Source organism: Triticum dicoccoides, chromosome 4B (genome assembly GCF_002162155.2).
Source record: "Triticum dicoccoides isolate Atlit2015 ecotype Zavitan chromosome 4B, WEW_v2.0, whole genome shotgun sequence".
Lineage (NCBI taxonomy): Eukaryota > Viridiplantae > Streptophyta > Magnoliopsida > Poales > Poaceae > Triticum > Triticum dicoccoides.
In genome coordinates this window covers 49,999,100-50,019,316 of record NC_041387.1, presented here as the reverse complement: position 1 = coordinate 50,019,316, position 20,217 = coordinate 49,999,100, and the positions used below count along the sequence as shown (strand labels likewise).

General features: G+C 52.8%; 2 protein-coding genes across 2 annotated transcripts; one reads left to right on the top strand and one right to left on the bottom strand.

Moving 5' to 3' along the window:
* The first annotated feature begins 13,483 nt into the window (after nucleotides 1-13,483).
* Nucleotides 13,484-15,965, top strand: LOC119294926 (probable zinc metalloprotease EGY3, chloroplastic). The gene is made up of 4 exons (XM_037573218.1): nucleotides 13,484-14,214; nucleotides 14,336-14,758; nucleotides 14,861-15,099; nucleotides 15,195-15,965. The coding sequence occupies exons 1-4, from the start codon at nucleotides 13,645-13,647 to the stop codon at nucleotides 15,703-15,705; spliced, it is 1,743 nt and encodes a 580-aa protein (XP_037429115.1). The 5' UTR covers nucleotides 13,484-13,644; the 3' UTR covers nucleotides 15,706-15,965.
* A 134-nt stretch (nucleotides 15,966-16,099) lies between these two features.
* LOC119294927 lies at nucleotides 16,100-19,876 on the bottom strand. The gene is made up of 5 exons (XM_037573220.1): nucleotides 19,438-19,876; nucleotides 19,213-19,340; nucleotides 19,009-19,121; nucleotides 16,991-17,176; nucleotides 16,100-16,354 (listed from the first exon to the last, which is right to left on the bottom strand). The coding sequence occupies exons 1-5, from the start codon at nucleotides 19,785-19,787 to the stop codon at nucleotides 16,325-16,327; spliced, it is 807 nt and encodes a 268-aa protein (XP_037429117.1). The 5' UTR covers nucleotides 19,788-19,876; the 3' UTR covers nucleotides 16,100-16,324.
* Between the last annotated feature and the right edge of the window lie 341 nt (nucleotides 19,877-20,217).

Sequence of the window (20,217 nt, the reverse complement as noted above, 5' to 3'; positions counted from 1 at the left end):
ATGTCATCCTGTTTAGGTACTCATCATATGTTGAATTATGCCATTATATCCTGTTAAGTTATCCATCATATATCTGAAACTGTGTCATGCTATCCTGTTTAGTTAGACATCATATATGTGAAATTGTGTCATGCTGTCCTGTTTGGTTAGACAACATATATGTGAATTACCACATCTGTCTATCATACAATGTATGTACGCTCAATTTCTTTTCTTGTTTATCAGCCATTTGAATTGGAGGGGGTGATGGCAGTATCTAAGGGAGCAAAAACCCGTCTTCACAAAAGACAGTGCTACCCGTCGATGCGGATAGAACCATGGTTGTACTGGCCCACAAACTAGCCCCACCACACATAATCGAGACTCTTCCAGATTGCACACTTACACCATTGGGCAGAGAACGAGCTACAACCCATCTAACCGCAACCCCAGCGGATAGTAACCCACTTATAGTTGACAAAGCACCATGTCCACCATAGAGTACCCCCACACAAGCAGTTTGTAAAGCTACTGCAGTGTCCAAAGCACGAAGACCACCACAGCTAACCCAAACTCCACGTTTAAAGCAGAAGAGCAACTGTTCTCAGGTCAGATTCCGTAGCTATGGTCCATACTCCTTTGCTGTTGCATCACTGTATTTACTCATACCAACTACTTTCGAATTTGAAGGATCCAATTGAAACTCCAATGGCGCAACAGGTATGTTTTAAACCTATTTCTTTAACTGGATTGATGTTCTAACTTCTTGCTCTATGTTGATTTCAGTTTAAGTTGTATAAACAGTTATGTTCTCATGTGATGCACATTACAAGTGCCGCCAATGTTGTGTAGTTTCTCACACTTATATTCTGTCTATGCTGTTGTGTCTTAAAAATATATGAGTTGAACTGTGTCTCTATCTTGATTAGGGAACATAAACTAGAATGATATGGACAATACAGTGACCATAGTACATAGATATATGTTTGTTTCATGCTGTTATCCTGTCCACCTTACTACTAAACCGGTTTACCAAAATGAGTTTGGTATACTACAAGCTAAACATGTGATGTGTCTGCTTGTTTCTCTTGTAGTATGCAAACAAAATATTGGAGAAGAGCACCCCACTATGCAATGGTAGAGAAAGTAATGCAGATAAGGTTCAAGATAGTGAGACAACCCTGTTGGTCTCCAAGAAAGGTGATAAAAACGATCTTGTAGACAGTGAGTATCGGCGTTCTGGGAACGGGGGTCCCCAGACTTGCCTGCCTGCGGCCTGCGGCGTGGCTCAAAGGGGGCCCAGCACAGCCCATCTTCATCAGCACAAGCTCAAGACCCTCGCGAGGGGTCAAGCCTCACGGGGCGGACGACAAGGAGCTTCCTCAGGCACGGCCTCATCAGGCTGGCTCACGAGGAGGCGGAGAGTTCAAGGCAGGGTACCTCGCGAGGTGCCCATGACGCAAGCCATGATGACCAAGGGCGCCAGTCGGGCGCCAGCCCGCGCAGTGTCCTCCTTTCCTCTTTGGTGCAAGGGGAGCAAGTGCAGGCGAGAGCATCAAGCAAAGGCATCCATTTTGGTGCAACAAGACGAAGACCAGTCCAACGGCAGGATGGAGGTCACCATGGAGCCCAAGCCGGCGTCACCACCAGAGCCTTTGACAGGCGAGGACCAACTTTAGTCAGGATAAGTGTACCCGCTGTTCCCCTTCAAAATGGCCAATTGTTGGCGCCCTTCCCGCTCAATATTTGGGAAGAGGCCCAGGGCCTTTGCCTATAAATAGGACTAGCCACCCCCAGGGTAGATGATGATCTGGTATCTGGCATACATCTAGAATAGAAAGAGAGAGAGATAGGGCGACTGAACTCCTCCTAGCACTTCATCGCACCAGCCAAGAACAGACTCTCGCGAGGCTATTCTTCCTTGTATTGTTCATCATCAGCCCAAGCGGCAATCCACCACACCACACACTGGAGTAGGGTATTACACCACAATGGTGGCCCGAACCAGTATAAACCCTGTGTCTTTGTGCTGATTCTTTCGTAGTTTAGATCCTAGCGATTCGGTGAGGAGCAGGTAGGCAGAGGGCGTAATCTCCGCGCGCACCCCAGTGTTCGAACCTCAAGGGTCTGCCGAAACCCGAAATCCGACATTTGGCGTGCTAGGTAGGGGTGCGCCGGAATTCGCCTCCCGTCGCCCTGTTCTTCTCCGACCATCGCGTCCATGTCAGACGCTCATCGGGCCCGCGCCGAGCGCCATGCCGCCCTCGCTTCCCGCGTCGCCCAGACGGCCCCCGTTGGCGGGCGCCCCCGTCGTTCCCCGTCACCTGCCGTCAACGCCGCCACCGGCCTGGCGGGGAACGAGCAGCAAGCATCGTCCCAGCACCCATCCATGAGGCGAGACGGCCGCACTGCTACACCCTCGCTCACCCCTGCTGGTTCTTCGTCTCGCGCGCCCCGCGCGGCCATGGAGGCTCGAGCTGCGCTCATCGCGGCAAACGAGCTCCTGCGCTACCGCCCAATCGACGACGTCTACGAGGAGTGGCTCGACCGAGTCGCCGACCTCGTCCGCGCCGCTGGGGGCTCCCCCGCGCCATCCTTCTCACTGCACCGTGCCCCGCCCTGCGCAGGCAATGAAGCTCCCGGGGCGCCTCAGCTGCCTCCCCCTCGAGAAGGCACCCTGGCTCCAAGGCGCGCGGCCCCTGAGCGGAACCCGCCCCGTCAGGCGCCAGCGCGGCAGGAACAGAGCTGCCAAGAAGTCCCACGCCCTCGAGAAGCCGCTCGAGCGCTCCCTGCTCCGGCACGTCAAGACCCCGCGCTGCTCCCAGCTGCAGTGCATGGGGACCCACAGGACCAAGCTCTTCGTCGCCCAAGGCCTCCTGTGGCCACAGCGGGCTGCCGCGCCTTCACCCCCGAGCTATGCAGCGTCGCGTGGCCCGGCAAGTTCAAGCCAGACATGCCTCCCCGCTACGACGGCACAGCTGACCCTGCAGAGTTCCTACAGCTCTACGAGCTGGGCATCGAGGCCGCCAACGGAGACGAGAAGGTCATGGCGAACTGGTTTCCCATGGCGCTCAAGGACGGGGCCCGCACCTGGCTCCTGAATCTGGCACCAGGCACGATCTCCTCCTGGGACGAGATGCGCACCCGCTTCATCGCCAACTTCCAGGGTACTCGCGACCGGCCACCCGTCGTGAGCGACATGCACCGTATCAAGTAGCAGCCAGGGGAAACCCTGCATAAGTACATCCAGCGCTTCAACAACGCGCGCCTCAAGATCCCCAAGGTGACCGAGGAGGACATCATCTCAGCCTTCTCCGATGGCGTGCGCGACGTCAAGATGATGGAGGAGTTGGCGATGTGTGAAGACCTGTGCACCTCCTTGGAGCTGTTCAACTTGGCGACCAAGTGCGCCAGGGCTGAGGAGGGGCGCCTCTCCCTCCTCGAGCTGCCTGCCGCAGACCCAGAAGAGAAGAAGCCCAAAGCCAAGGATGTGAAGCACAAGGGGGCTGCCGTGCTCACGGCAGAGCCAGACACCAAGCGGGGCAGAGATCAGCCCGAACCCTCCAAGGGCAGTCGGTACTGCGTGTACCACGACCTCCACACCCATAACACCAATGAATGCCAAGAGCTCCGGGCCGTGCGTGAAGGAAGGGTCAGCCGATGTCCCGACCACAACGACCGGGGTTACGACCGGGGAGGAGGAAGGAACGCAGGACGTTGGGAAGACCGCGGCCCACGCCAGGGGTGGCGCGACCAACCTCGCAAGGATCGCTGGAAGGACCCGCCTCGCAAGGGAGGCTTGAGGGATCAGCCTCGCGAGGATCGCCCACAAGGGAACGCAGGTCTCCCTCTGCTGCCGCCGCAGCCAAGAAGAAACGAGGATCGCCATCAGGACGAGGGGGCTGGGGGCTTCCAGGAGCCACGCGCGATCGCCTGCATCCTGGGCGGGGCTCAAGCCCCAGCCTCTCAGCGCATGTTCAAGCAGTTCGCCCGCGAAGTAAATGCATCCCTTCCCAAGCTCAAGGCCACACGCCCTCTCAGGTGGTCGGCATGCGCCATCATGTTCAGCTCTGCGGATCAGCTCAAGTGCGCGGCTACAGCTGGAGTCCTCCCGATGCTTTGTTGCCCAATCATCAGCAACGTGCTAGTCACCAGGACCCTCATCGATGGCGGGGCAGGGCTCAACGTCCTGTCTGTGGAAATGTTCAACAATCTCCAAGTGCCCTACAATCAGCTTCAGCCAACCAAGCCTTTCTCCGGAGTCACCGACGGATCCACGGTCCCGATCGGGCAGGTTCACCTCCCTGTCACCTTCGGGGCACGCGACAACTACCGCACCGAGCTCATTGACTTCGACGTCACCCACATTCGCCTGCCGTACAACGCCATCCTCGGGTACCCAGCGCTGGCCAAGTTCATGGCTGTAACCCACCACGACTACAACGTCCTCAAGATGCCAGGAAGTGGCGGAGTCATCATTGTGCCCTACGAAGAGAGAGACGCAGTGTGCTCCCTGGAGCGAGCCTTCCAGGCCGCGTCACTGGAAGACCCGGACCGGGGAAGCAGGAGGCTTCCCGAGGCCGCCCCTAAGAAGAAGAAGACATCGTCCGGCCCAGCCCCTCAGGAGGCAGGCCCCTCAGGGCCCGCGCCTGCTCAGGGGGGAGACTCCTTCTATCACATAGGGAGGCGCGCCCGGCGCCCCCCTCAGGCAGGGCTCGGGGGCTCTCCCCTGGAGGGCCGCCGACCTCGCCAAGGTCGCGAGGGAGGCGCTTGGGCATCACGTGGAGGCGTGTTTCGAAGCACATTTCCCTCAAGAAGGAGCAAGGCAAGGAGGGCCAGACCCTCAGGAGTTTGTCAGCAAGGCCATTCAGGAGCTACAGGAGTCAAGAGTCATGAGAGGCGGCCGCCGCCTACCCGCTGTGGCCCCCCATCCAGGCGAGGATGGTGGGCTGCGCGTCTGCATCGACATACCAGGGCTCAACCGACCCACGTCTCAGGAGCGCCTCTGGCCTTCGCAAGTGGGACGCTGCGAGGGTCCGCCCCACAGCTACGTTCGCATGCCTTATGGCTTGCCGAATGCGGCTGCCGCGTACCAGCGCTTCATGAGGGCCACCCTGGGGGCTCGAGAGGTCAGGCGTGCCGCAGCCCTGGTGGAGATGGAGATGGTCCGCGAGGAGCCACCAGCGCCTCCGGAGCCTCCCGAGGCCCCAGGGCCTGGGGGCTCGTGAGGATCGGCTCCCGCGGCCCACCGAGTCTGCTACATCAACACCCCTTCGTCTTCAGCATCATCACGTGACATCTTTCAAGTTTCATTTCCAGCTGGGAGCGCCCTCAGGGCCGCATTATTCCCAGGCCGCGTGGGTCCGTCCCTGCGGCGTGTATCCCTTTTATTTCATGTTCTTAGCTTACTCTGCTGGGGGCGCCCCTCGGGCTGCATTATCCCCAAGCCGCTCGGGTCAGACCCAGTGGCATGTACCCCTTCTGCATTTATCTTAGGGCCATGCTTTCGACCCATCATGCTTGTTATTTGGTGCCTGTTCACGGTACCTTTTCTTCTTGGATGTCGAAAGCTTGCGCGTTAAAGGGGGGTGCCTGAGCATCGCGACTCAGGGTTCCTACCGGCTCTCCGGCCCTCACCCTCTGGTCTTGTCCACGTCATCGTGACCTGGCATACCAGCAACGGCTGAGACCAGCCCGAGAGCCGGGACCCGAGGACGTAGAGTTTCCACATCTAACCTAACTTGCGCGTTAAAGGGGGGGTGCCTGAGCATCACGACTCGGGGCTCCTATCGGCTCTCCGGCCCTCACCCTCTAGTCTTGTCCACGGCATCGCGACCTGGAATACCAGCAACGGCTGAGACCAGCCCGAGAGCCGGGACCCGAGGACGTAGAGCACCGGCATCTAGTCAAATTTGCAGGAACACACTCCAAGATAGGGCCCAGTGTCGGGCGCAACCCTCCTTGGGGACGGGCCCCGTGAGCCCCGTGCTGGTTCACGGGTGCCCCAACACACCCCGCGAGGCCTTTTGCGCCTCGTCTCCTCTCCAAAGCAGCTAACGACTAACTATCGATTGTCATGGCGAACTCTCGTTCCTTTTGTGTTGAGCCTGCAGGGTCCCTCCAAGGAGCATCATCAGGCGAGGCCCTCACGGTGTCTTCTTCACTCTCACCCGCGCGAACCACTTGCACGTTGAAGGGGGGTGCCTGAGCATCACGACTCAGGGCTCCTACTGGCCCTCCAGCCCTCACCCTCTGGTCATGTCTATGGCATCGCGACCTGGCATGCTAGCGATGGTTGAGACCAGCTCGAGGGCCGGGACCCGAGGACGTAGAGCAGAAAGGGGAGCGAAGGCGAGAGGGGAGGAGCACGTGAGGACCTCACCAAGCAACCCCTCGCCAGCCAGGGCACGGACCTAGCCCCCCACCAGGAAGCGTTTCCTGACCCACAAGATAAGTCATCCTACGAGAACATTAGCTATCGCATCACCATCCCCGCACCTAATGCAATCCCGTGTTGGCAGCGTTGCTCTCCTTTCTCACCAAATGATGGCTGCTTGAGCGCTAAGGGGGACCTCCTGAGCATCGCGACTCAGGTTCTCTTACCGGACCTCGGGCCGCTCACCTCCTGGCCTTGACCACGGCATCGCGACCTGGCATACCAGCGATGGCTGAAGCCGCCTTGGGACTGGGACCCATCGGCGCAGAGCATCAAGCCCTCACGAGGTCCGAAAGGAAGAAACTAAGCTAAGACGGAATAAGCATCTCGCACCGCTTCACGATAAGGATCATATTGACAAATGGAGCTACAGACACCTTACAAGCCCCCGCGTGGCGTATTCTGGCTCCTCGCAGGGACAAAAGACGCATATCCTAAGGAGTCCTAACTACAGGAACCATCATGGCAGACGTCATCATCAACAGTGGGCCGCCAGGCACCGGCGCCAACCTCATCCAGACCAGAGACGATGGCGGCCTAACGAGCCCGTCCTGCTCCGAGAGCGGCGTAGGCTCGGGGGCTCATAGCTGTCGTTGCTCGTCTCTGGAGTTGCGAAGAGCTCGGCGGAGTCGCTGTATCCTCCGGCGCCCACGCCGCTTGAGGAGCTGCTAGAAGAACGTGTGACGGCAGGCCTGGTCCTTGCCGCTCTGGGGCTTCTACTGCTGCCTATGGGACAGCACTCCAGCCGACGCCCATCTTCGCCAAAGACCTTGAAGAACATCATGGAGGCACCGTCGAACTCCAGGTGGATCACGAGGGCGCCCCTCGTCCTGCAAACCCGGGCGATCTCGCCCCAGCCCCGGGTCATGAAGACCTTACCTGGAGCGACGACCTCGACATCCGTATCGGTCGCAGGAGTCTGGCAATCGGCGTGCTGCAGCCAGAGCCTGAAAGGCCCCCTAGGCGGGATCTCAAAGGCGAAGGAAGGAGGAAGGCGAATCCAAGATCGAGGAGGCATGGCGGCGTGGAGCACAAACTCTCGGGAGGAGCCCTCGGCGTGAACTCCCGAAGGGACAACGGGCACCGCCGTGACCCGCCGGCGCCGACGGCGGCGTCGTCCATGGCGCTCAGCATCAGCTCCTGTAGGGCCCTCAAGGTGGGCGTACAAGGGCAGCGGAAACCCTGGCGGCGGCCGCTCGCACCAAGGCCTCAACACCTCCTGCCGCGCGCCCTCATCTCGGCGGCAGAGGACCAACCGCTTCTTTGGCGGAAGTGAGTCGAGGCCCTCTCGGGGGGCTTCCCTTTCTCTTCCACAGAGAACCGGCGTATCGGAGCCATGGCGGCAAGGCGGAGCAGTGGCGAAGATGAAGAAGAGGAGAAGTAGCAGAGGAAGATGAACTGGAGTGGCTCGCGCCGCTCCGTACTTATAGCCAGAGGAGGCCAACCGTCGGCTTCCACGATCGCAGGTAATCATGACCCGCTTTGCATGCAGGGAGTTGTCGAATCCGTGCAGTTGCCGAGGCATCGTGGGGAACGGTGCCGCCCATGTCCAATCAACCGCCACGTGGCGCCCAAGACCGCAAGCTCTTAGGGCCCACAACGCTTCGCACTTGCCCTTTCGCCTCTCTGCTCGGCCAAGTCCGGGCGCGCCGTGGGCCCGGGGGCTACTGTCGGTGTTCTGGGAACGGGGGTCCCCAGACTTGCCTGCCTGCGGCCTGCGGCGTGGCTCAAAGGGGGCCCAGCACAGCCCATCTTCATCAGCACAAGCTCAAGACCCTCGCGAGGGGCCAAGCATCGCGGGGCGGACGACAAGGAGCTTCCTCAGGCATGGCCTCATCAGGCTGACTCACGAGGAGGCGGAGAGTTCAAGGCAGGGTACCTCGCGAGGTGCCCATGACGCAAGCCATGACGACCAAGGGCGCCAGTCGGGCGCCAGTCGGGCGCCAGCCCGTGCAGTGTCCTTCTTTCCTCTTTGGTGCAAGGGGAGCAAGCGCAGGCGAGAGCATCAAGCAAAGGCATCCATTTTGGTGCAACAAGACGAAGACCAGTCCAACGGTAGGACGGAGGTCACCGTGGATCCCAAGCCGGCGTCACCACCAGAGCCTTTGACAGGCGAGGACCAACTTTAGTCAGGATAAGTGTACCCGCTGTTCCCCTTCAAAATGGCCAATTGTTGGCGCCCTTCCCGCTCAATATTTGGGAAGAGGCCCAGGGCCTTTGCCTATAAATAGGACTAGCCACCCCCAGGGTAGATGATGATCTGGTATCTGGCATACATCTAGAATAGAAAGAGAGAGAGATAGGGCGACTGAACTCCTCCTAGCACTTCATCGCACCAGCCAAGAACAGACCCTCGCGAGGCTATTCTTCCTTGTATTGTTCATCATCAGCCCAAGCGGCAATCCACCACACCACACACTGGAGTAGGGTATTACACCACAATGGTGGCCCGAACCAGTATAAACCCTGTGTCTTTGTGCTGATTCTTTCGTAGTTTAGATCCTAGCGATTCGGTGAGGAGCAGGTAGGCAGAGGGCATAATCTCTGCGCGTACCCCAGTGTTCAAACCTCAAGGGTCTGCCGGAACCCAAAATCCGACATTGAGAAAACCCCACAGTCCTGCGTTGATATAGTGTTTGAGTTACTGGCTAGTACCACTGGCACAAGCTCTTCGAACTCGCTGCCTGAATCACTTCGGCTTCTTCAGTCTCAGCTACAAGCTGAAAGGCATCAGTCAGCCGTGATGCGGCAAGAAGCCGAAGGACTGAGGAAGTCCCTGCAGAATTCAGATGCGTACTTTCTTGTGCAACAGCAAGCGCTGGAGGATTTAAGCGCCAAATAAGAGAAAGTTAATAAGCTTGCTAAGCATCTTTCCAACATTATGGGTACCCAGGATATTGTTTCTTGAACTCTTCTGAAGTGGTTTCAGTTCTGGACTTGTTTTGCTGCGGCGTTTATATGCTGTTGTGTTCCCTATATTTGGACTGGTGGTGAACTTTGATGCCCAGTGGATATAATATGTGTAATAGCCGTGATACCCTAGCATAAGTTCCTTACTTATTTATTTCCTTGTTGTCTTGTTTATTTGTTTGCTTGTAGTCAGTGCAGTTCTTTTTCCGTGGTTTACTAGTGGCTGCAATAACCTATTTTTTAAAACTAGGCCACAATAAACATGGGCTAATATTTACTGTAGTGACACTAGGCCTCCTACGGGCCGTAGAAACAGTGGGCCTTCTACGGGCCGTAGAAACAGTAGGCCTTCTACGGGCCGTAGAAACATTGGGCTTTCTACGGGCCATAGAAACAATGGGCCTTCTACGGGCCGTATCATCAATGGGCCTTATACGGGCCGTATGATCGATTGGCCAAACATGGGCCAATAACAGGCCGCGTTATGGTCGTAAACGGGCTAGAGTTGGAATCGTCCGTTCATGGACCGACCATAACGGGCCATCGTTAATAGGCTATATTTGATGACGCTATGAAAACGGCCCAATGTATTAACGGACCACAAATGGGCCGACTGTAACCACGGGTTGAATTTGGCCCACAAGCAGAAAATGACAGTAATGGGCCGTAAGTAAATGAATGCTCGAAATGAGCCCAAGAATAAATGGGCTCTAAGAAGGCCGAAATATAACATGGGCTGGAAATGGCCCAACTGAATAACGGGCCCTTAATGGGTATAAAGTGATACACTGCTCATTACGGGCCAGTTTCACCACGGGCCATTAATGGGTCTAAAGTGATACACTGTTCATTGCGGGCCAGTTTCACCACGGGCCGTTAATAGGCCAAGAGTTACATAGGGCCTCATATGGGCCGAAAGACGTCATGGGCCATACATGGGCCAGAAGTGAAAACGGGCTGGAATCATATTGGATGGCCCAGATGATGCTACTGGGCCTAATTCGGATAGGGCGTAACGGGCCTTGGGTTAGCGGGCTGTAAATGGGCTATATGCGAACAGGCCGTTAACAGGCTTTCCATGGGCCGACACGTCACCTTTTGACCAAGTCAAATGGGCCGGCCTTTTCACAGGAATGGGCCTCTGTTGGGTCGTGCCACATGTCGACGTATCATAGGCGCCTTCTGTCCAATGAGTGGATGACATCTATCCCAACAACGAGCCGACACGTGTTTCCTCCAGCCAATGATGATTTTACACGTGGAAAATCCCCATTGGTCGGGGCTGTTAACGGGTTATCGGATCCAAAACCCGACCCAATAGCTTAACAGCGTTCCGTTACGGTGGATGCCACGTGTCAGTCACCCTTGACGAAAGCACTTCTGTGACGCGCGATTTATCGTCATGGAAGTGGACACTTTCGTGATGATAATTTTGGTAATGTCATGGAACACTTCTACGACAGCACATGTATGACTATCTTGATTCTGTCATAAATTTGTCATGGATGTACATGCATGACAGAAAACGCGACCTACTGTGACAAACACGTATCATCACGGAAGTGCATTTTTTTTGTAGTGATCACCTGCATAACATCATCTTTAATAATTCCCCAACATGATTTGAAGAACATTTTGGTGAAACCATCGGGTCGAGGGGCCTTGTCATGGGCATTTGCTTGATGGCATTATGCACTTCCTCCATCGTGAAGGGCTCATCAAGCTTACCAAGGTCACAGTCCTCAAAATGAAATTGATCCCAATTGAAGTCTTTCTTCCTAGCATTTGCCTTTTCAATGATGTTTGAGAAGTGATCAAGAATGATTTCCTACTTTCTCTCATGCTTGGTGACCCAACCATTATTACGCTCCAATCAGGGAATGTAGTTTTCTCACCTTCTAGCATTGATGTGCCCATGGAAGTATTTGGTGTTGGCATCACCCTCCTACAAATTTGCAATGTGAGCAGATTGTTTCTTTCTTGAACGCTCAAGGACCGCCAAACTCACCACTCTTTTCTGGAGCTGAGGCCGGAGATCATGCTCGGCCTGGCTTAAGGTGTGGGATTCTTGGGCCACATCGAGCTCAAGAATGATCCTAAGAGCAGGATGAAGTTGGAGTTTGGATTTGGAGAAGAGGCTTCTACTCCATTCGTAAAGCTGGACACTAGTCTTCCTGAGTTTGTGGAAGTTTGTGGAATAACACTTGGCAAGGCTCGGTGTGCACCGTATGCTCATTCCAAGCGTTATGCACATTCTCATTGAATCGCGGAAGGGAGGGCCAAACATTTTCGAACTTGAAGCTCTGGAGTCTTCTAGGGCCACATTCATTAGCAAGAAAGAGCGGGCAATGGTCGGAGAGAGGCGAAGACAAGGCATGCAAAACGTGAGTGAAGTGGATGTCCCATTCGGTGTTACAGAAAAAAGAGTCAAGCTTGCACACAGTAGGATTTATCCTTTCATTACTCCAAGTGAAGCGATGGTTCTAGAGGTGGATCTCTTTGAGCCCACAAGATTTAAGGGTGTTGCGGCCTCTATTAATGTTGCGCCTATTCTTGTCACGAGCCCGGTAGATTTGATCGAAGTCACCTAGGGCCAGCCACTTGGATCCATATGCAGGCTTTTGAGTGATCAATTCAGCAAAGAAATCATCTTTTCTCGAGGTGGTAGAAGGGCCATAGATGGTGGTGACCTTGAACGTGTTGCTAGACTCACGCAAGGTGACCGAGGCGGAGAGACAGAATTCCAATACCACAGTGTCATTGATGTCAATGACGGAACCATCCCAAAGCATGAGAATGCCTCCCCGGGTGCCCAGAGCCGGCAACTGGGCGTAGCTACGAAGGAGGAAACCTCCCAAGTAGGCGGGTACCTTCAAGAGTCCAAGTTAGACAATGTCGACTCCTAGACCCTATGGCCGCCAAATGGTTTGTCGTTAAGTTTGTAATGAATGATCATTCACTAGTTAGTTTTTCAAACAAAAACAAAGATATCTAGTAGGTCAGGCTACTGAATCACTACTTTGTCACCCACTATAGAACCATTGGACAAAATAGACACGAACCCAGCATCATCGTCACCATCGCCACACATTGGATGACAATCCACCATGCCTATATGACGAGAATACGACAGGGTTCGTGGTGTTGTCAGAGAACCAAACCAAGATGGTGATCAAACTGTTGGACTTCTATTCCACGCGACATCAAAACGCCGCCACAGTAGATACACACACAACACTTAAAAGAGACTTAATCTAAATCTAATATTACTTTTAAACAAAAAAACATTTCAGAAAAAATATATCTAAACAAAATTATAGTCAAAGTCACGCGTAAAAGAAGCGAAAGTCAACATCTTATAATTGCAAACAAAAGGAGTATATTTTCTTGGACTTGAAAACATACATATTCAGTTGTATAAGCTCTGCAAATCCTATATTCTCATGTATGTAGATTTTAGCGAGCCATGTTACTGTACACTCCCTCATGCATATATAAACAATTAATCTTGTTACATGAACACTGCCTCCTTTGCAAAATACTTAAAGTTATAGTTCGTCCTAAATCAAGCATCTTTAAATATAAAAAATATTCAAATATTTTTCATTACAAACTAATGATCTAAAAAAATTCTCCGGCATGTCAAAATGATAGCAAACAATTTCTAATGTCAAAATGACTACTACTACACCCCGCAAAAAAAAACTACCAATACAAATTTAGTGTCTTTAATTTAGTACAACTTTAGTGTCTTTGATTTGATTAACTACAACTTTAGTCGAAGTTGTACTAGTACCATCATCCGGAATTAGTTGTCGCTGAAATGGATATATCCAGATGTGCTTCAGTGCTAGATACATCCGTTTAAGCGACAAATAAGACGGAGATAGTACTAAATCAAAGACACTTATTTTGAAATGGATGGAATACTAGTTAAAATGTTCGAATTTGGCCCAAATGTGAGTGTACGGAAAGCAAGTTACCAAAGACTTTCGAGGCAGGGCCCACGCTAGAAGCTCTAGCAAGCCGAGCTGCCGCCAAGTGTACATTTCTCTTGACCAATTGGATAAGCCGGGGCCTTCACCTCCTTCGTCGCCACCCGCCACTACTCGATCACATCTGCTGCTCCGGCCGTCGCATTCTTCACGACTCCTCCCGGCGCATTCTCCAGCCTTCTAGAACGCTCGCCTTCCTGCTCCTTCCGAACCATTTTAAGCTCCCCCCATGAGCTCCCAGGATCTCCACACCAAAATCAAAGCACCAGATCGAACAGGCAGCAGGCACCATCAATCGAGCTTCACAGCAGCTCGCCACCAGTAATGGCTTCCACTTCGCTCGTTGCAACTATCGTGTGTAGCAGCAGCAGCAGCACTGGTGGGAGAGCAACCTTACCAAGAAGCTTCTGCAAGAACCATCACAGGCCACCTCTCAGGCCTCTCAGGAGAAGCTCCCTATTCAGGTGCTCGCTGCGGGAGCAAAATCAGGCGACGGAGAACCGGCCGGTCTCCTCCACTGCCGTTGCTCCTGACGAGCAAAAGGTTGAGGAGGCGAAGAAGGTGTCGTCGCATCATGCCGGAGGAGGAGGGGGAGGAGATCATCAGGAAGGAGGTGATGGCGAGGACAGCGAGAAGAAGAGCAGGGATGAGCAGCAGGAGGTGGACTGGAGGTCGGACGAGGAGTTCAAGAAGTTCATGGGCAACCCGTCCATCGAGGCCGCCATCAAGCTCGAGAAGAAGCGCGCCGACCGGAAGCTCCGGGAGCTCGACCGCGAGCCCGACGCCAGCCCGGTCGGCGGCCTGCTCCGTGGGTTCATCAAGGGCACGCTGGAACGGGAGAAGCAGAGGCTGGAGGAGGCCGAGCAGACCTTCAAGGCGCTCGACCTCAACAAGGTAATCTATTCATTAACCTCAACGATCATCGCTTGTACTGCTAGTTGGTATTCACAGTTCAATCATGGGAAAAATTTCGTGAAGATTTGTTGAAATCTGGGTGCTCGAATTAATGGTGCAGCTCAAGAGCTGCTTCGGGTACGACACGTTCTTCGCGGTGGACGTGCGGAGGTTCGGCGACGGCGGCATCTTCATCGGCAACCTGAGGAAGCCCATCGAGGAGGTGAGGCCGAAGCTGGAGAAGAAGATCGCCGAGGCGGCAGGGACAGAGGTCACCCTGTGGTTCATGGAGGAGAGGAACGACGACATCACCAAGCAGGTCTGCATGGTGCAGCCGAAAGCAGAGATTGAGCTGCAGCTGGAGGTGACCAAGCTGAGCACGCCGTGGGGCTACCTGAGCGCCGTGGCCTTGGCCGTCACGACCTTCGGGACCATAGCTCTCATGAGCGGCTTCTTCCTCAAGCCTGGCGCGTCCTTCGACGACTACGTCTCCGACGTCCTCCCCCTCTTCGGAGGCTTCCTCTCCATCCTCGGCGTGTCAGAGGTACTGCACCTGCTAATTAAGCTTTATCATTTCCGTTAAGCTTTTCTTGCATGTATGCTCGTCCTTGTAATAATGGTCTTGGGAACAACAATTTCATGGCAGATCGCGACGAGGTTGACGGCGGCGAGGTACGGGGTGAAGCTGAGCCCATCGTTCCTGGTGCCGTCGAACTGGACGGGGTGCCTGGGTGTGATGAACAACTACGAGTCGCTGCTGCCGAGCAAGAAGGCCCTGTTCGACATCCCCGTGGCCCGCACGGCCAGCGCGTACCTGACGTCGGTGGTGCTGGCCGTCTCGGCCTTCATCGCCGACGGCAGCTTCAACGGCGGCGAGAACGCCCTGTAAGTAGCAGCAGCACCACCACACACACATCGATCTCGCCATTGTTAACCCCAGCCAGAGCTCTGACGACGTTTCGCGCGCGGCGGACTGGCAGGTTCATCCGGCCGGAGTTCTTCTACAACAACCCGCTGCTGTCGTTCGTGCAGCAGGTGATCGGGCCGTACGCGGACGAGCTGGGGAACGTGCTGCCGAACGCGGTGGAGGGCGTGGGCGTGCCGGTGGACCCGCTGGCGTTCGCGGGGCTGCTGGGGATCGTGGTGACGTCGCTGAACCTGCTGCCGGTCGGGCGGCTGGAGGGCGGCCGGGTCGCGCAGGCGCTGTTCGGGCGGCGCACGGCGGCGCTGCTGTCGTTCGGCACGTCGCTGCTGCTGGGGGCGGACGCCGTCGGCGGCAGCGTGCTGTGCCTGGCGTGGGGGCTCTTCGCCACCTTCATCCGCGACGGGGAGGAGATCCCGGCGCAGGACGAGATCACGCCGCTGGGGAGCGAGCGCTACGCGTGGGGCTTCGTGCTCGCCGTCGTCTGCCTCCTCACGCTCTTCCCCAACGGCGGCGGCACCTACTCCAGCTCCTTCCTCGGCGAGCCCTTCTTCAGGGGCGGCATCTAGACTAGACCTGCTTGGCTGGCTGAGCCGTCAGTGATCCTAGTAGCGTAGAAGTAGTAGGGATCAGGCCTTCTGCGTCTCACCTCCAGTTCTTGTCAGTGATACCGTTAGCACTTCACTAACTAACCACTACAATTTGCACCCTAAAATCTCCTCTCTTTCCCCCCATGCTCCCTGCAGCTGTACTGCAAAAAATCATATTGTTCTCCACTCATTTTTGAGATGTTTCCTGGTGATGACAAGGGGATAAAAATGTACCGTTACTCTGAATCCATAGCATTTGTCTGCTCTTTGTTAGCGAGGGAACATTGGTGTACTCGGTGCAAAACAGGCAATTGCATCTGTAAGCGAAGCAGCAATCGTTTGTGCATAAAGTAGGAAGAAACAGAAAAAATCATGATCAAGCGGGCACAGTTTATTCATTAGTATTAGAATGATTGAGTCAGACTGCATACAGTAATACAAGTGATTAATCAGCTACATCTTCTTAATATTAGTATGCGGGTGCATTGCCTCTGTCTGCGAACCTGTCAAGCAGTTTCTGCATATGATCCGACTATGGCCTTCAAAATTGTACTTACACAAGGTTGGTGGTAATCCTTGCTTTTTTGAGCTTAAGATCTCACCACCTCCGCACTAGCGATGTGAGCAACTGCAAGGATAAAGGAAGTAAGTTGGCATAAGTAAAAGCCGGCCATTGTCAGTGCTTGAAAGATAACAATTCGCAGTAGAAACGAAGATGACTTTGGATGGGAACCAAGAAGCACAAAGCCTTTGCACAGAGCAAAGTTTCTACTAGAAAATAAGCAATATAATTCAATCTTCATCATTGCATTTGTTTTAAGAGCTTTTCGACCTTGTTACAAAGATGAGCTTCTCCTTCCATGACAAGTTTATCAATTGGGAAAAAAAATGCCAAATTATACCCAAAAAGTTACAACAGAACCTGCCGTATGAAATAATGAAAAACATTTCTATGTTGTTTGCAATCATCAGAGATAAAGGAGTAACCTCAGAAAGGATGAAGTGTTGCTCTATGTGTAAATATTTGCAAAACAGCAAACAAAGACCTAGAATATCATTTTTCGGACAAACTAGCTACAATCAATTGAAAAAATGTGCCAAAAGAGAAGGAAGCATATGTTAGGACATGTTTATTAATAGGCTAATCAATTGTACTAGGATACATTTCAGAGAAAATTTTGAGCCAAAATGGCCTTCGATGGAAACATCTGAATGAAATCAACGATGCTGTGGTAATGGTTTAAAATATAAAAAAACTTCTAACCTCGAAAAGCTCAAAAGGATTTCCCTTTCTGTATACATCATCCTTCTTGCTCTGTCCAGCAGAAAGAACTTGGGAAATCAGAGCACGCCATGCAGTCAACAAGACCCCAGTACTTCCCATGGCCACCAAGACGAAAGGAATTTGTGGAATATGACCAGCGGTCACTGAACGAATGGCAATTCCCAACTGAAAGGAGATAGCACACTGAAGTCAGTACCAGACATTGAAAACCAGCAGACACATCATCATCAGATGCTTCTATGCTAATGAAGGCATCAAACAAACAAGAGTGGGAACAATCGCATAATAAGAAACATGATTATGAACATGTTTTTAGAGAGTTCAGAACACACATAGATGCAAGTGCAGACTTATGCAAGTTAACAACGGCTCTCCAGCTTCAGAAGACTGACCAAGCTCGATTATGTTTGTGTAAGATTTCCTGAATTTCGTAGTCTTGTTCATGGAAATCTAACAAAATTATGTATGGTTCAACACTCTGAAACAAATAATCTCCTAGCATAGCCTACATCTTGAGCAATAAATTGGCATAAATGTCTAAAATCCTATAAAGTGATCCAAACAAATAGAAATCGTAGACTTAACACCACAGCATGCATGTCAAAAACCACAGATACTCAAATGCACGTCATGCCATCATCGTTGCTTGTTTCTTTAGTTATAATCTCATAAATACAAGACCTGTCGTGTTGTGCTTCAGGTATTACCATCCCCCAAAAAATATTGGCATAAAAAGAAACTAGCACAACAGATAAACCATAAGACATAGCAGTAAATTGCACAAGTTAAACACAGAACAGAACACCATCTTTATATCCACAAGACATTATTGAGGTGAGGCATGTATCAAGTACGCAAGCACAAAAGAATGCCAGCATTTGCTTCCCCATGATTGCGGAACCATAAAATTTTGACTAGGTTTTTTTTTACATCATCACTACCACAGGATAGGAAAGGCAACAATCAATTTTAGAGGTTTGGACACATCACTCGGTCGATAGAGCCATGGAGAAGATTCTTAGTTTGTTTAGTAAGGCGATGTATTTGTCTATTTGGTAGCGCCAATAAAAAATTTGTAAAGCAATGCATCTTCATTGGGCTACTAAAAGGTAGTCAAATGTGTAACAAGCTTATCTGACTATATATACTTCAAATTTTGAGTCAAATGTGAAAGAAACAATATGATTTCCAAAGGATTCCATATTCACATAGGTCCTGGCTGTCTAGATTCAAGCAAGATTTGCACTCTTGAGCAAACTACCTAGAACTCTTGTTCCCTGACATAAGTGTAGTCCTTATGGATTAGGGTCAAAGACCCTGTACCTTGTACTACATATCATGTAACCTTATTTTACCTTTGATTAATACATGACTGCAGGAGCCTCTCTACATTCCATTACAGCTAAAAAAACAGGGAATTTTTTAGGTTATTGGGAAAAATTCCATTCTACTTTTTGCTTGTGCCCTTTCTCTAAGATGAATCCATCCTCTTCAACTTTTCTCATATAGTTTTTTTCTCGAATTAAGGGGTACCCCCCAATTTCATTGCTGAAACTGATAATACAGGCTTTCTCATATATTATGTTTAAACTGTCTCCCTAACTTGCCTTCAAAAGCCACGGAACCAAAACAGTATGCTATCTTTGCCGACAAGGGGTGGTTTTCCACTATTCCTTGTTAAAAATTGACGTATGCATCCAATAGATGTATTGATAAAGGCCGGGTACAATACAACATATCAGACACAATGAACTACGAAGGATTCACGATAGAACACATGCTCAGCAGAATGGACATGGATAGCTTGATGGAACCGGGCTAACAGGCAACGGCTGATTATCTGTTAAGCAAATGGGTATACACTCTACAATGTCCATAACATGAACTCACAATCTATAAATACGCATTACGAAATCAGTGGATTTATTGCCGTTCTAATTATAAAATTAAGGTCTTGTTTGGGTTTTGAGTACAAGTGCTGATAGGAGACAAATTACCGGTATCCCAACAGCCCAGGATTTGGCCGCAACAGTTACAGCATTCCCAACACCATTGCTTCCTTTGGCATCATCACCAAATCCGCCAAGGAGGTAGGCGCTAAGCAACCAACCTGCAGAAGACCCGATTCAGTTAGCAACCCCTTCGTCCAACAGAAGAACAGCAGAGGAAAAAAGAAGCAGGGGTGGACACGTTTCTCTGACCAGCAATGAACGGGTCGGCCGTCTTGAACGTCTCGACGTCAAGCACGGGCAGGCCATGGCTGAGCCTCCCAATCGCGGAGAAGACCAGCAGGCAAAGCAGATCCCCTCCGGCCAGAAGCCCTATCTTCCTGCGAACGCAAGGGATCAGCGAACGAACCGAACGTGCGAATCGAAGACGAACATAAATACAAAAGGGGAATGGCGCGCCGGGGGTGCGGGGATTACGCGTAGGAGACGAGCTTGGACTGGGCGTCGGCCTGGCCGGGCTTCTCGACCTGGATGACGCCCTCGAGGGGCACGCGGTCGTCGCTGACGCCGAGGAGGACGGGGTCCTCGGTGGCGGCGGGGGAGCCGGAGGGGCCCTCGCCCGCGGCCGCGTGGGCGGGAGGCGAGGCGGAGGCGCGGCGGGGCGCGTCCCGCGCGTCGGCGGCGCCGGAGAGCACGAGGCGGCGGCGCGCGACGCGCGGGCCGGCGAAGAGAGGGTAGGGGTTGGCGCCGCGGCGGCTGGCGAGCGGCTTGGAGGGCAGCCGCCGCGCGGAGAGGGAGCCGTTGGCAGCCTGGCTGACCAGCAGCATCGTTCGTCCCGGGGCGGCGGTGGCGCCGGCGGCGGGTGGGAAGGGGGGAGGAAGGTGAGCTGGGTTTGAACGGGAATGGATGGGTTTTCCTCCCGGGTTTGGGTGGCCTAAATTTTGCTTCCCGGTGCGGCGGTGGGCCGGGGCCAATCGTTGGCTCGGCTGCGGGCGGAGGTGCCGGTCACGACTCACGAGATAGGTGTGTGTCGTTTTGCCGCCTCGTCCACATGGCACATGGTTTTGACTCAGGATTTTGTTAAGAAGCAGTCAATGTGTACGTGCAATTAAAGTATATTAAGTGTATGCGGATATTATGTAGGATATTATTTATGTGATCATCGTTATATTTGGTATGAAATTAACTACACGCTAAACATGTTGAGCGCTCGACATTAAAGCAATTTAGGTCGTTGGATTGACATAATTGGATGAC